Source organism: Zalophus californianus, chromosome 5 (assembly GCF_009762305.2).
Source record: "Zalophus californianus isolate mZalCal1 chromosome 5, mZalCal1.pri.v2, whole genome shotgun sequence".
In the NCBI taxonomy this organism is placed as follows: domain Eukaryota; kingdom Metazoa; phylum Chordata; class Mammalia; order Carnivora; family Otariidae; genus Zalophus; species Zalophus californianus.
The window spans coordinates 106,263,225-106,279,088 of NC_045599.1; the positions used below are offsets into that span (position 1 = coordinate 106,263,225).

Consider the following 15,864-nt stretch of genomic DNA (forward strand, 5'->3'; position numbering starts at 1 on the left):
ACCCTCTTCCTTCTCGTGCTCTCTATCTCTCATTCTCTCTCTCTCAAATAAATAAATAAAATCTTTAAAAAAATAAAAAATAAAAAAAAAATAAAAAGAAGAAGAAGATAGCAGGAAGGGAAAAATGAAGGGGGGGTTCGGAGGGGGAGATGAACCATGAGAGACTATGGACTCTGAGAAACGAACTGAGGGTTCTAGAGGGGAGGGGGGGTGGGTTAGCCTGGTGATGGGTATTAAAGAGGGCACGTATTGAATGGAGCACTGGGTGTTATATGCAAGCAACGAATCATGGAACACTACATCAAAAACTAGTGATGTAATGTATGGTGATTAATATAACATAATAAAAAAATGACATAAGAAAAAACAACAATAATAATAAAATGCTCAAGATTAGCTTTAACTCAGGGAAGGAGGAGAAATACGTAGGGAAGAGATAAAAAAAATATTTGTCCATGAGTTGACAATTACTGAAACTGGGTGATGGGTAGGTGGGGCTTCTTTATTCTATTCTCCTTATGTTGCTGTATGTTTGAAAATTTCTATCATGAAAAGTTAAAAAAAGACAAAGCAAGGCCAGTCCAGACCAGCATAATAATCAAAAGTCCGAACTTGTATTTAATTTAACGGTTTTCCTCATCCTAAGCATAAGCCAACTTCGAAGCATGTTGACCTTTCCTCCACGTCTTAACTCCTCCCCTTTCCCCTCACATTAGCCTGGCTCCTGACCCACCTGTTCAGGCTCAGGCTGGGGGAGAGAAGGGAAAAAGGCACAGCATTCAATGAGGCTACCGTTGTAATCTGGGGTTGATGCCCTCTTCGTGTGGTGGATATGCAACTGTTGCTTTTTCTTCCATAGGAAAGTTTTGTCATATGTTTTGTTGTTGTCATTATTTTCAGAGGGTTCTGACAGCAGTTTTCCTGATGTGGGAGATGCCACTTGGACTGGCCAATGAGCCCAACCCTCAGCTCTTGGACATATGCTGCTGCATCTCCAGTGTGCTTCCTGCTCTTTCCAACTCTATTGGGATCCTTTTCCCCATCTTGATTGTCCTCTTGGGTGAATTTTCATTGAAAATGAACTGCATGCCATTTATTCTTTTTATGGCTCTACTGCAAGCCTCAGAGATCCTTGCCCTACAATTGATGGGTACACCGTTTGCCACAAGCACAGCCCCTTCTCCCTCTTGGCACCAAATAAGCAGCTCTTCCAAACTTTCACCAGTACATTTCTCCAAGTGAGATTTAGACACCAGTCCTTATGTCTCCTAAACTCTATGAGCCTTATGTCAAGTTCACTGAATAGTCCCTTCAAGTCCCTGTCACTTGGTTTCTGATGGATGCAAGCACCCACTCTCCTTCCCTCACGGGGGGCTGTGAGAGGAAATTCATAGTGCACCAAAGTCTCTTTCTCTTGACTTTTTAAGCCCTTGTTTTCTAAGAGCTGGAGGTGGGCAAATGCTATTACCGGCAGAACCTGTTTTGCTTCTTATTGTGTCACAGATGATAAAGTATTCAATTTTAGGATAGGAAGATACTTGATTCCTTTAATTATAGTATTATAGGCCTTTGCAGCCTCGACTGAAACTGAGTTAGAAAACCTCAATTAACCCGCTATAACAAAGAAAAAAAACAATTCAGTCTGGCATTGCTGGATCCAGACGTCAGAAATGTTCATTTTCATTTCTTAGTTCTGTGTTGACTTCATGCTGAGGACCACTCTCCTTCACGGCAGCACAGTGGATGCCGGGAGTTATAGGCTGACATGTTACCACTGGAATTGGATTCTTTTCCCTAACAGTTCCAGCAAACCCCTCAGAACTGTGGGTCTTCTACCTGGCTTGGGTGGCACGATCACATGCACCTCCAGCATCACAGCCAAGGCAGTAGAATGTTCTGTTGTCTATTTCTAGGTCTGTACCCTCTCCTGGATTTGGGGGTGGGTATACAGTCCGTCCTACCCAACCACATGGACTGAGAGTATGGAGGGGGGTGGCCCTCCCAAGGAACACCAGAGTGTTGCCACCAGAGAAAGTGGAATGGATGTTGGCTCATCAATAAATAAATGGTCTGCCTTTACACAAACCTAAGGTCCATCTTTTTGCTTTATCATTTGAGGTCCCACAATTCTAGTCATCTTCCCTGGTCTAGGGAATAACCGTTCACATAAGCAAAGATGCTTCTTATGTAATCCCAGACCTTTCCCGTGTCCAGGCCAGAGATCCTTTAATGGTCCTCTTAGGATGTGGCTTCAAAGCTCTTTATTTTCCTTGTGGTTCTCATCTGAACTTGATCAGGTTTATTTATATCTGCTTTAATGATACCCAGAATATTTTGGTAATTACATAGCCTCTTCTGAAAAGTGTTTTTAAAACCTCACAAACCTTTATTCCTTCTAGAACTATTAATCCTAAAGGGAAAAAAAAAGCATGAGCACATAGATATATATGCACAAAGTGTTCCCTGCAGTGTCGTTTGTAACAGAAATGGTCTATATGTGCTTCACTGAGTTGTTAAATACTAACTTGTTAAATAATCCATGGTATATCCATTCGAAAGGACACTGTAAGATGGTGAAAATGAGTAAAATTAAAGTATATAATGTATTACTCTAAAAAAGTACAAGATATATTTAAGATAGAAAAGGTGCAGACCAGTACGTATGGCATGATCCTGTTTTTACCTAAAAACATTTTGTGTTTATATTAGTGTGTATAATATATATATACACACACACATATATATGCATGTATACCCACAGGGCGAGGTCAGGGAAATTACATATCAAACAGTCCAGCAAATGGAATTAAAAGGGTAGAAAGATGTTTCACTTTTTAATTTATATAGTTAAAAAATGACATGGGAGAATTCCTTTTTACTCTCCAATTTAAAATAAGAGAAAACTGTGCCCTTTCTCAGAAATCTTTGGTTTAATTAGCAGAAGACAGTGATAACAGGTGGCCAGGAAGCTTAGAGCTAATTTTCTGAAATAGATATATATTTCTGGTTATAACAGTAAAATACATCCTTGCTGGAAAAGGCAAACCAGCAAATAGACAAAATAAATAATTAGTTCTAGTGTCACCCCTCAGAGATAATCAATGTTAACACTGTACACTCCTCCAGTACTTTTCAGAGTTAAGTTTAATATTTAATTGTAATAATCATCTTATCCTAGCTCCTGAATTGGCTACCTCCCTCTATCTGTACACAGTTTCTAATCTTCATTTTTATCCTTATTGTTAACTGTTTTAGTATTTGTGTGTATGTTTAATGGCAAGCTTCCTTAGTGTAACCTCAAAGAAATAAATATATAAGCCAAGATAGGACATCTCCTGGCTTATTAACAGAGCAAAATTGGAAGCTGAGAGGGAAATAGTCTTAAGACAAAATGAGGGCAGAATTTTGACTCAGCGTGGGGCTACTTGTGGCTGCGTAGGACAAAAGAAAGAAGGAAGCGAAAAGAAGGCAAAAGGGGAAGAGAGGGTGATGTGAGTTGGATCATAACGTCGAGAAATAAAATTATTTAGATCACCTGTCTGGCTTCTTTTATGCCTACCAGCTCATTTTCTTTTTAAACACAAGGCAGAAGCAAACTGATCTGCATACTGGCCCTCAGGGGAAGAGTCAAGGCAACTGCCTTTTTGACAGCCAGAGGTGAGACAGAAATCAGGTAGACTTCCTGAAGTCCTGGGTGCCTAAGGCTAACCGCAGCACATCCCACGCCACCTTGCTTAGCAGCACTGACATAAAAGTACTGTGGATTGTATTTTAGGCCAGGGGATTTACCCAGCAGATACATATTGTGTACTGTATGGAAATCTCCCCACCCTCACATCCTGCCCTAGCTCACAATGCCCTCTCGGCTGGCATATTCATTAAAAAGACTATATATAGCTGTCTGCTTGCCTTGGTTTTCAAAATAATAGATGGGGAACAAAAGTTATTGACTTGAAACCTCTTCTCATGATAAATATGTAGACTTCAACCACCTATAATCTTGCATGTCTACATATACTCAGTATATTATATATAGTGTTTTTACTTTGCATGTCTCTTTAATCTTAGGCCAATTAAAAATATATGGAAAATTATGCTTAGAATTGCGGCTTTGGCAGTTTTTTTTTTTTAAGATTTTATTTATTCATTTGAGAGAGAGACAGAGAGAGCACAAGCGGGGCAGGGGGAAGGGAAGGACAGAGAGGGAGAAGCAGACTCCCCGCTGAGCTGGAAGCCCAACATGGGGCTCAATCCCAGGACCTGGAGACATGACCTGAGTGGAAGGCAGATGGCCAACCTTCTAAGCCACCCAGGCGCCCCAGCAGTTTTTCATACAGAACAATTACTATTGGTTCTAATATCGGGATGGGTGTTACTAGGTTCACCATTCATTCAACTCGTTCACTATTACTCTAGCATATAGTTAATTGCCCTCTTGTTTTGTTCTCTATTTCTACTCTGTATTCTCTTCCTGGATCATGAGCTTTCTGAGATTAAGGTCATGGCATACACACGCTTCACTATCTTCCTTGTTAAGAAAAATTACCCACGGGGCGCCTGGGTGGCTCAGTCAGTTAAGCATCTGCCTTCGGCTCAGGTCATGATCCAGGGGTCCTGGTATGGAGCCCAATGTTGGGCTCCCTGCTCAGCGAGGAGCCTGCTTCTCCCTCTCCCCCTCCTCCTGCTTATGCTCTCTCTCCCTCTCTGGCTCGCGCTCTCCCCCTCTCAAATAAATAAATAAAATCTTAAAAAAATAAAAAATAAATAAAATTACCTAAAACTTGTAAATAAAAAAATTAAAAAGCAGGCAACATGTACTTTCAGTGCCATATTAAAGCATTCCTTAACATGCCAGCCCAAAGATTATTTGATTGTCTAAGAGAAGGAAGTAAGACAATGGAATTGGATCAGTAAGTTAGGACTGAAGTATTGCTATCTATTTTTTAGCACTTTATTGAGATACATTTCACATATCACAAAATCCATCCATTGAAACTGTACAGTTCAGTGGTTTTTAGTGTATTCAGAGTTTGTAACTATCACAATGTAATTTGAGAACATTTTTGGTTCCTAAGGCGGCTATCGACTATTGATTCAAGTCTGAGAGTCTGTGAAGTTCTGTAATAATGTATATTGTTTAGAAGAGATGCAAATGATTTCTGCCTTGTAAAAAAAGGTAACCCAAAGGTTAAGATTTTATTGCCCTGTAGAGATTTAACCAGTTTAGTAACTGATCTGGCAATGTTCACCTGACATTGTTTTCCCAATGCCAATGACAATTCCTCTGATTCTCCTTGGAACCAGCTTTAACATCCTGCTGGTTTCCTCACTGATGGATTAATTAAATCTTCATATTGTTTTCATTCTATATTTGTATGAAAGTCATGTTTAAAAATTTTTAAGACTTACATTTTGATAACCTGAATTCTCTTAGCACAAAAATGGGCAATGGAATGGCCAATCAGTAAATATATCCTGACTTATTGATCTCCATTTTTTTAAATATTTTATTTATTAATTTGATAGAGAGAGAGAGAGAGCAGGAACACAAGTAGGGGGAGTGGAAGAGGGAGAAGCAGGCTTCCCACCGAGCAGGGAGCCTGATGCAGGGCTCGATCCCAGGACCCTGGGATCATGACCCGAGCCAAAGGCAGACACCCAATGACTGAGCTACCCAGGTGCCACGATCTCCATTTTTACGATAGGGGTTGTGACTTTTAAAGGTTGGGAGGAGAGAATAAATTTTTGAAAGGTCTTAAAGAGAAATCAGAAAATAAATTTTGAATGATATTTTATATTTTGGTTCTCAAATTCTGAAATTTTGTGCTAGAGAGAGTTACCTTTGAATGAAGCTATTTACTTACTTCTTTTCTATATCAAGGCCTGAATCAATGAATATTCTAAGAATAGAGTTTACTGAATAACATTTTTGTAAATCTATAAATCTTAGAATATTATCTATTTTTGTGTAAGTAGTATACGCAATGAAACAAAATCTGAAAGGTATAAAAGAGAATGCCCTGAAGAGCTATGTCTCCATCCCACCATTTCCCTCAGTGAACAAGTTGCCCCAAGGTTGCTCCTGTTATCAGTTTCTTGCACATCTTTGCACACATATGTACACGCACTCAAACATGTACACATTTTAAGATTTTTGACTCAAAAATATATGGCATACAATATATGCTTTTTTGCAACTTGTTTTTTTCTCATTCACTAACATCTATTGAAAATTGTTCAATCCCAGTATATATAATAGTTGCCTTATTCAAAACATGTCTAACAATTGATCATTTCTCCCTTCTCCGTTGCTACCACACTCGTCTTAGCCATCATCATCTCCTGCAGGAGCCACCCAGTCCCTTCTCTCCCTCTGCACCTCTACAATCTCTTTTCAACATGGCGGCGAGAATGATCCTCTGTCTACTTCAGTCTGATCATCTCCCCTTTAGAGCAAAGCCAAGGACCTAACAGTTCTACAAGGTCTGTCCCACACCATCCGCTCCCCCACTGTCACCACACTTGCCTCTTGGCCTCATCTCCAACCACTTTCTATCATTCCACTCTTGTCACCATCACCGTAGCCCCCTTGGTGTTCCACTAACACAACAGCAATTCTCCTACCTCAGAATCTTGGCTCTTGCCATTCCCTTTGACTGAGAGGCTATACCCCTAGATGTCTGCACAGCTTCCTCCTTCATCTTCTTTAGGTTTTTGCTCAAATATTGTTTCTCACTGAGCTTTTCTTGACCACCTCTTCCAACTCCCCCTGTCCTGCACATACTCCCATCCAGTGTGCCTACTTTATCTTTCTCCATAGCACTTATCATCAGTGGGCACACCAAATATTTTACTCATTTATTGTCTATATACAAGCTCTGTGAGAGCTAGGGTATTTGTCTGTTTTGTCCACTGCTGTTCTCTTAGCACCTAGAACAGGGCCTGGCACAAAGTAGGCACTTAATAATATTCATTAAATGGATGAATGTATGCTGCACAGTACTCATATATGTATGTTCTATTTGTGTGACTCAGTGTGGTGTAGTTTAACCACTGCCACATGTGGGGACTTCCATGAGCTTTTGATCTCTTGTGACCTTGAAGAAGTTGTTTAACTTCTCTCAGCCTTGATTTCTCCTTTATAAAACATGGACAGTAGTTGTACCTATAACTTATAGAGCTGTTGTGAGGATTAAATTTTTAAAGGAATGTGAAGTGGTTAGTAACATGCCTGACTTACAAGTTCTTAAGAATATGATTGTGTTTTCTCTCATTATTAATCATTCATCAGAAATAAACTTATGGGAATATATGGTTGACTATAATATAGAAAAACCTAACTTCTTATTTTTAAACCTGAGCATGTTAACTTTTAGTGATTGTCTCCTTAGAATAGAATACAAGCCATTCCGTTCTTTTTTTTTGGAGAAGTCATTTAACATCTTTAGAAAAAAAGTGTTTAGCTCTTCAGAGGTAAAGACCTTTATCTTTGCAATTCCATTTTCTAGCTGGTCCCCAAATTAATACTTGCTCAATCAGTTTTGTGGAATAAACAAATAGAAGAATTAATCTCAATGGTCACAAGGAAGTTCATATTTATTGGAAGGATGCAATGTATCAGGTACTGTGGTAGGCACTAGGGATATAAAAAAGAACATTTTGGGGGCACCTGTGTGGCTCAGTTGGTTGGGTGTCCAACTCTTGATCTCAGCTCAGGTCTTGATCTTAGGGTCGTGAGTTCAGGCCCCATGCTGGTCTACACGCTGGGCAAGGAGCCTACTTAAAATAAATAAATAAATAAAGTTTTAAAAAAGAACATTTTGGGGTTGAAATTTATTTCAAGACCTCCACATGGTAATTGTTGAGCTGGGGGTGGCACATTTTTATTTTAGAAGTACTCTTCTAACTGGGGGAGGGGGAATTTGGATTCATCACCTGTGCAAAGTAAAAAAAAACCAACAACAACAACAAAAAAAACTCCAGAAAGATGTCTTTGCCATAATTTCTCTGAAGAGCTTTTCAAAGAAGCAAAACATCAGTGGTTTATCAGGTAGACATCAAGAGTGAAGCAGCAGGCGTGCCAGTGCGGGAAATCCTATGGTGATTAAAGCCCTGTATGAATTCCTGTGGTTCCCAGTAAGTCCCCACGCATATTGCTAACAGCAAATGATTCCATATTTGGTGCAGAATGAGAGTCTAATGGTGAGTGATGCACCTTGAGGCAGAGAAGTCCTGACCTGAGTCACAAGACCTGGGATGGAATCCAGCTCTGCATTCTGACGCTGACCAAGATAATCCTGAGCCTTAGTTCATCACCATAAAATTATGGTTTTAAAATTTCACCTCCTTCCTACACAAAAATGGGAGAGAGAAGCCTTGCTATCCTGGAATCCACTGTACAAATGGAGCTCTGGTTCTAACAGGTAGCAGAAGTCCCTTTGGGCCATTTACCCACAACTCCTTCTGAATGCCTACCAGCACTGCACTCTACGCTTATCCCATATAGGATCCCTGACCTTAGCAAACACACAGTCCACTTCCAGGACTGGATCCCTAAGACATAATTTAGCAGATGCAAAAATACACTTGCAGGAAGATGATCACTATAGGGATATCTATAACAACAATGCAACTGGAGCAACCCAGGTATTTACAAAAGCAGAATGGTTTCATACATTATGCATCCTAACATTTTGATTGAAAGAATATGCAGCCTACCTCCACCCCCACCCTGGCAGAGTCAGCCTGTCCCCTGGGGGGAGGTGGTGGTTAGTCTGGGGGGAGACTGGTGACACTGACCCCAGGGGGTGGCTGCTTGGAGGCTGGGACAAAGGGGTGTGTGATGGGGACAGGTCACAAAGGACTGTGGAGGATAAATGAGGTGGTAAGAGGAGATTTAGGCAGAGCCCTGCAGGGAGATGGGCAGTTGCCTTCACTCCCTCTCTCTCTCAAGGACTCGATTTGTGGCTGGTGGAGCTGTCTCAAATGAAGAGAACCATGAGCAGTGAAAGTTTGTTACCTTATTACACTGCCCACAGCTACCGTTCAATAGGTGTGTTCAATACCTCCATGGGGGACCTGCAACGACAACTGTACAAGGGAGGAGAGTACGACATTTTCAAATACGCACCTATGTTTGAAAGCGACTTTATCCAGATCAGCAAAAAAGGAGAGGTGATCGATGTACACAACCGTGTCCGAATGGTGACCGTGGGCATTGCATCCACCAGCCCTATCCTCCCGCTACCTGATGTCATGCTGCTGGCTCGACCGACAAAAATCTGCGAAGAGCATGCCAGACATGCCCGGACCACCAAGGGGAGAGGTCACAAGCCCACCAAAACCCTAGAGCTCACCAGGCTGCTTCCCCTCAAGTTTGTCAAGATCTCCATTCACGATCGTGAGAAACAGCAGCTGCGCCTGAAACTTGCCACTGGCCGCACTTTCTACCTGCAGCTGTGTCCCTCTTCAGATGCGCGAGAAGACCTCTTTTGCTACTGGGAAAAACTTGTCTATCTCCTGAGACCACCAGTGGATAGCTGCAGCAGTACCCCGACCCCGCAAACTGGGGACGCAGCCACCTTAGAGGATGACAAGGGCCTAGTGGTAAGCATCAACAGAGTCTCAAGAGAATGGGGCAGGGTGCTTTGGGAGAGCCGCTCAAAGCTGGTCCTACAGAAGCTCTGGTACTCTCTGAGGCTCACCTGGGAAATGCATTCCCCTTGAATAGGCTCAGGGCCAAATGAGCCCCCACTAGGGGATTCAGCACCCTGGGGAGATTCTGAGTGCTTCTCCCAGTTGTTCCACGAGGCTGAATTTCAGAGAGGCCTCACGTATCCACTGTTCTGGTATCAGGCCCAAGGTGGTAACTCCTTCCATCCATCTGGGCATCCTGATGGCCCCAGTCTCTTCTCGAACACTTACCCCAACCCAGTTAGTCTCAGCAGCTGTGGAACATTGGTAGCAATTAGGAACTCTTTCCTTCATCCTGTATCCCTGTGACTACCATGTGCTGATTAAAATCAGGACCATCCATGTGTGTCTGCACATGCGCGATTTTCGCAGCCACCAAAATGCAAAATGTGTGGATCCCCTGGCCCAGCCATCCTACTTGTAGGAATCTGTCCTGCAGAGATCTAAACACACGTGTATAAAAGAAAAGTAGGTGAGGATGGGGAATTGTATCAGTGCTTTCCCTGGCACTGGGATTGTTAAGTAAAAACCAAGTGACCATTTGATAGGGGTGCTATAGATGGGATCTTGCCTCATGTGGGAGCGTAGATTTGATCATTTCCAAGGTCCTTCCAATTAGAAGCCCTTGAATTGCTCAGCTCCAGCTCCACGTTGAGAAAGTAGCAGACGGTTCTAGTCTCACTTTATCATCTCTCTCTCACCTGTTTCTCCTCCCCTCGGCACAGACCGCAGAGCTCCATAGAGAAGGGGATCAGGATGAGTTCAGGCTTCACAAGCCTCGTGAGGTGTCTAGGGCCACCTCTTCCGCTTACGCTGGGGGAGAGGGAATCCATCACGACCACCACAGAATGCCTGGCTCGCCTGCAGTCTCCAGGGCTGCCGGGAGGGCTGAAGGAGTAGCTACCAGGGCAGCCGCAGGCATGGCGGGGGCAGCAACGAGCACTACCACGGGCTTGGCCATGGCGGGGGCAGCAACGAGCGCTACCACGGGCTTGGCCATGGCAGGGGCAAAAAGCTCTTCATCAGGCGCGCTGAGCATGGCAGCAACCAAGGCTACGAGTACAAGCCAGGTCAGCACGGCCCTGCCTGGAGCCACCGGCAGATGTACAGGAGAAAGCGGACCAAATAAGGCCATCGCAGGTGCTCTCAATATATCCTCAGAGGGTATGAACTCAGAGGGTATGAACGTGGCGGTGGGAGCTGCAAGCCTGTCCTCGGCCAGTGCTTCCACCCTAACCACGGGGGCTGCCAGCGTCTCCCCAGGCAGCAGCATGAGCGTGGTGTTTGCAGGCGCAGTGACGACGGGCACGCCTGCTGCCGAAAAAGCCGCATGCCCAGGGGTAGGACCTCTTGTCTCCACCTTGCAGAGTGCAGGCTACATGAGCGAGCGGGATGGAAGCCAGAAGGTCTCCCAGCCTGGTGCCCAAACCCAGAAGGGAAAAAAAGAAAGAAGAGGAAAGAAGGACAGAACTTCCAGTAGGAGAAGTTCCCGTCACCACAGGACAGGAGGGGACAAGTCGACCCGGAGATCATCCTCCCACCGGTCCTTATCCGGCCATGACAAAAGAGATGACAGAAAGGAAAAAGGGCCGAGCCACGGAAGAAGCAGAGAACACAGCTCTCGCAGGACTGGTAGCCACAGCGCCACGGCAAAGGAGTCAAGGACAGCTCACAAGTTGGGGAAGATCAAATCTACGAGCAGTTCGGGGACTGTAAGTAAGAAATCCAGTAAAATTGGCTCTTTCTTCAGGAACTTGAAAGTCACTTCTGGCTCAAAAACAGTGGTCACATCACACGATAGAGGGGTAGACTTCGTGGCTAAGTCAGTAGAAAAGCGCAACATAGAGGCCAAGGTAGAGAAAGCCCCGGGCAGAAAAGATCTGGAGATCTCTGGTACCATGACATCTGAGACAATGGAGACCATAATCATTGAAGGTAAATCCATTTAAATAGGAGACCGGGCAGGGAGCTGCCGTGGAGACCCAGCCTCAGGGAAGTATCCCTAGGGAGTCAATTCTAGCTTTCTCTAATAAAGGAAACCATGCAACTCTAAAAGAAATGCTATCTCGTCTGAATGTCTATATCCCCTAGCCTGGTAGTGACCTCACAGTGGCTCCTGTGATGTGACCCATGCTGCAGCCTGAGACCCCAGCATCCAGTCAAACAGAACCTTACCCCCCACCCATGACCAGCTGAGCCAGGATGAGGGCCATGCTTTGCCTCAACCCCTTTCTGCCTTTGTTTTCCCCAAAACCATGGCTACAAGTCACAGACTATAGGTTGGAAAGCACCACCAATACCATGTTCCCATGCTCTTCTTTCTCTTCCCCAAAGGTCCCTGAACATGGACTTTCAGTCCAGTCCATACACTAAAGACAGGACTCCTGTCTCCTTGGGATAATCAGGAGGTAAAGGGGGGTGTAGCTGCATTTGTAGATGATCAGAATGAGGAGTTTATCATCTAGGTCAGGAATTGGCTGCCAGAGAGCCAAATCTTGCCAACTGCATGGTTTTTAAACAAAGTTTTATCGGAACATAGCCACAGCCCTTCATCTATATATTGTCTATGGCTACTCTCATTAAAATGGCAGATCTGAATAGTTACAACAGAGACCTTATGGCCTGCAAAGTCTAAAATATTTACTATCTGGCACTACAGAAAAGATTTGCCTACTCCAGATCCAATCTTAACAACTCTTCCTCCTACGTATATACTTTGGAGAAAGTCTCACATATGCTCCCCAGGAGACAGCTAGGAGAATGTTTACAGTAAAACAATTTGTAATAGCAAAACTCTGAAAACAGCGCAAATGTTCATCAATCAGGAGGATCGATAAATTTTGGTATATGACCACTGTGCATATTAGATAGCAGTGAAAATGAATAGCAGCTCTTCATGTTAGCATGGATGAATCTCACATAATATTGAGTAATAGAAGCAGTTGAAAAATACATAGGATATAGTTCCATCTATAGAACCATTCAAAAACAAGATCAAACAACATGTTTGGGGGTACATATTTACTAAAAGCGTAGAGAAAAACAAGAAAACGGTAACAACATTCAAAATAGTGGATATCTATAGTGTGGAAAGCCGAGAGAGATGATCTGGAAGGAACAGAGAACTTCAACAGAGTGGGGATTGTTCTATCAAGCAAAGGACTGTGTCCATGGTAATTTATTATGGAATCTTTTTTTTTATTTTAACATCCATGAAATCAGGATGGTTTTTAAATTGTTGTTAGCCAGGTGGCAGTTGCCACCTTAGAAATACCTTAACAAATTTCACTTACATTTTCCTATTAATATATGCAAAGAGAGGTAGATGATAAAAGACCTAAGTCTGAAAGATATCTTCCAATCAGTATAAAATAAAAATTCTAAGCAGTATAAATCCTCAGAATTCAGGAACATAGAAAAGGCACAGATATATTGTTAAGAGATAACAGATTATCGAAAGTGCCGTGTACAAATGAACTGTGTAAATTATGTATGCATGTGGAAAATAATTCCAAAAATAAAAAGTCATACTACATTAGGAATGAGATTATAAATTTTAAAAATGCCTATTGTAAAAAAGAAATAACATTGTCTTTTCAATTAAAAAAAAGTTGTAAATAAGTTTCATAGATCTATAAAAATCATTAAACTGTTCACAGATGATAAAAGTCGGTTTTGAGAAAAATGATTCTGAGAATCAGGTGTGTTTGTATAAGCCTGGGGGTCATCCACCCAGCCTTGCAATTCTTTGCTCATTCTCTCTGACAACAGTGTCTACTAGGATGGAAGTTGGGTTTCCAGTAAAACTTGGGGACTTTCTCTGTAGAGCAAATTTGTGTGGCAGAGGTGGGGGTGGTGAGAAATGAGGTACTCTCTGGAAGGAGTGATGGCTTGGAAGTATCGGGGGAAGTCCTTCTAAGTTGCTCTGGTAGGTGGCTGGAAAATCCCACCTTGTGATTTCTGATATACAAAGACCAGTAGATGCTGGGGATTAAGGTGTCCTGGGAGTTGACTCTTGAAGCAGTGGGTACAAGTAAAAGGAGAAAAAGAAGCATGTCATCAAAGACCTGACAGTGGCTTTGTGGAAGGCTCCTGGGAATGTGAGAGGTTATGGGTTATGGCAGAGAGATAAACGGGGACTCGTTCCAAAGTCTTTGACTCAGAGTCCCAAATTTATGCTATGCCAGAGATTGAAATATTGAAGATACAGATGCCTTAATCACATGATTCTGTAGACCATGGCTTTGTCTTTTGTCCTTCTCTTAGTCTTGTTCTACTTCTACATCCCAAAGGGCTTCTTTACTACAAAGTCTGTTTGTCCACCATGCAGGGTGTTAGCTGAGCAGACCTATGATTTACACAAACGCCACCAAACTAAAATGGAGGTGGGGATTTGCACACTACAATGTGCTCTGCCAGGCACTTCCTCTGCATTTCCTTTTCTACCTTGACAGCTCATCAAGAGACTCATACATAAATACTTACGTATTTCAAAGCAACAGACCTCTTCCTCCTGGAAGATATCAATTGGAGCATCAAGTCAATACACCCTATCAGAAAAGTCAATATTTTTGACAGCAATATTCATCACCATGGTAGCAATTCTGCTGCTGCAAGTGCAATGAAGCAGTGGATGGTTGATTACTAACCAGTGTCCCAAACATAAAGTCTGGCACACACACAAAAGACGAGAGAGGGATCTTTGGCCGGCAGCAAAATAAGGTCATTCATGGTGTTGTTGTGATTGAATGGAGTCCTCCAGACACAAGATGTGCTATGGTGGGAAGAAGCAAGGTGCCTCGAAATATTGAAGGCAGTGTCAAAACTGACAGGGTGAAAGTGATGGGAAACAATGCAGCAGGGACAGGCCACACAAGGCTTTGAGGTCATCTAAAGGATTTTAACTTCTGACCTTAAGAGTAATGGGAAGCCACTGAAATGTTTCATTTATTTATTTTTGAAGATTTATTTATTTATTTATTTATTTGAGAGAGAGCATGCATGTGCACATGAGTGTGCACATGCACAGGTGCACTCGTGCAAGTAGGAGGGAAGGAAAGAGGGAGAGAATCTTCAAGCTGACTCTGCACTGAGCATGGAGCTCGATTCAGGGCTGGATCCCACAACCCATGAGATCATGACCTGAGCCAAAACCAAGAGTCAGACACTTCACAGACTGAGACACCTAGGTGCCCCTGAAATGTCTACGGCCATCCCACCCTGAACGCGCCCACTCTCGTCTGAAATGTTTTAAATAAAGGAGTGGCTTGATCAAATTTCCACTTTGTAAAGTGTGCTGTGGTTGCTCTGAAGAGAAATATTTGGCGAAGAGGTTGTTGATATGTGAACTTATGTCATTTCCCATCTTTTGCCACAGGACCCATAAAATGAAGAGATTGGAGGGGATGTTTTAAAGATACATTTCCATTTGAAATATCCATATGGGGTAGTCATTCCTTCAATGAAGGACTTGTAGCCACAGCTGCTGGGAGGCTGTCCTTCAGCTGACAGTGAGTCTGGAAATTGCCTTGGCTTCAGAGAACTCCCTCACCCAAGGTAACACTTCCCAGAGCACACAATAAGAATGGATTGATGTGGAGTATGAAGATCTGGCCATCTTATTCCAACACAGACCAACTCTCAGGGGCTGTTCTAGTTCAAGAGCTCTCCATGGAGCCTGCAGCACAGATTGGCTTTGCCCTGAGTGCACTCCTGCTTGCATCCTTCCCTTACACAGGTGCTGGTCCCAAGGGTGCTCCTTAACATCCTTCTCACAAAACGCCATCTCAAAATCTGCTTCTTGGAGAACACAACCTGTGATGCTGTGTTAGCGTAATGTGCTGTGATCACCTTCCCTGATTCCACTAACCTTGTGAACATAGTTGGTGATAGCCAATAAGGGTATAATGCACTCTACATGGCTTTGAGTTTAAATCATTTAAAAATGAAACACATTTCCTTATTGCAAAATTGTATCTATTTTAGAAATTTTAGAACATGTAGATATGAAATTGAAGGAAAACGCCCCATTAATTGCCTTGATCATTCATTGCTTACCCCAAAAGGGACCAGTTAGACTTATGCTTCCAGAAAGATGGAGTAGACATATTTTTGTCTATTCCTCTCATTGTTTATATGACTAAAGATCTATTAGAAGACTCTGAAAGGTAG

At 42.8% G+C, this 15,864-nt stretch overlaps 1 protein-coding gene across 1 annotated transcript; it reads left to right on the plus strand.

Moving 5' to 3' along the window:
* The first annotated feature begins 8,917 nt into the window (after positions 1 to 8,917).
* Positions 8,918 to 11,735, plus strand: FAM71B (family with sequence similarity 71 member B). Its single transcript, XM_035727741.1, has 2 exons — positions 8,918 to 9,606; positions 10,419 to 11,735. Exons 1-2 carry the CDS (start codon positions 8,986 to 8,988, stop codon positions 11,640 to 11,642), a joined length of 1,845 nt encoding a protein of 614 aa, XP_035583634.1. The 5' UTR covers positions 8,918 to 8,985; the 3' UTR covers positions 11,643 to 11,735.
* Positions 11,736 to 15,864: the final 4,129 nt, after the last annotated feature.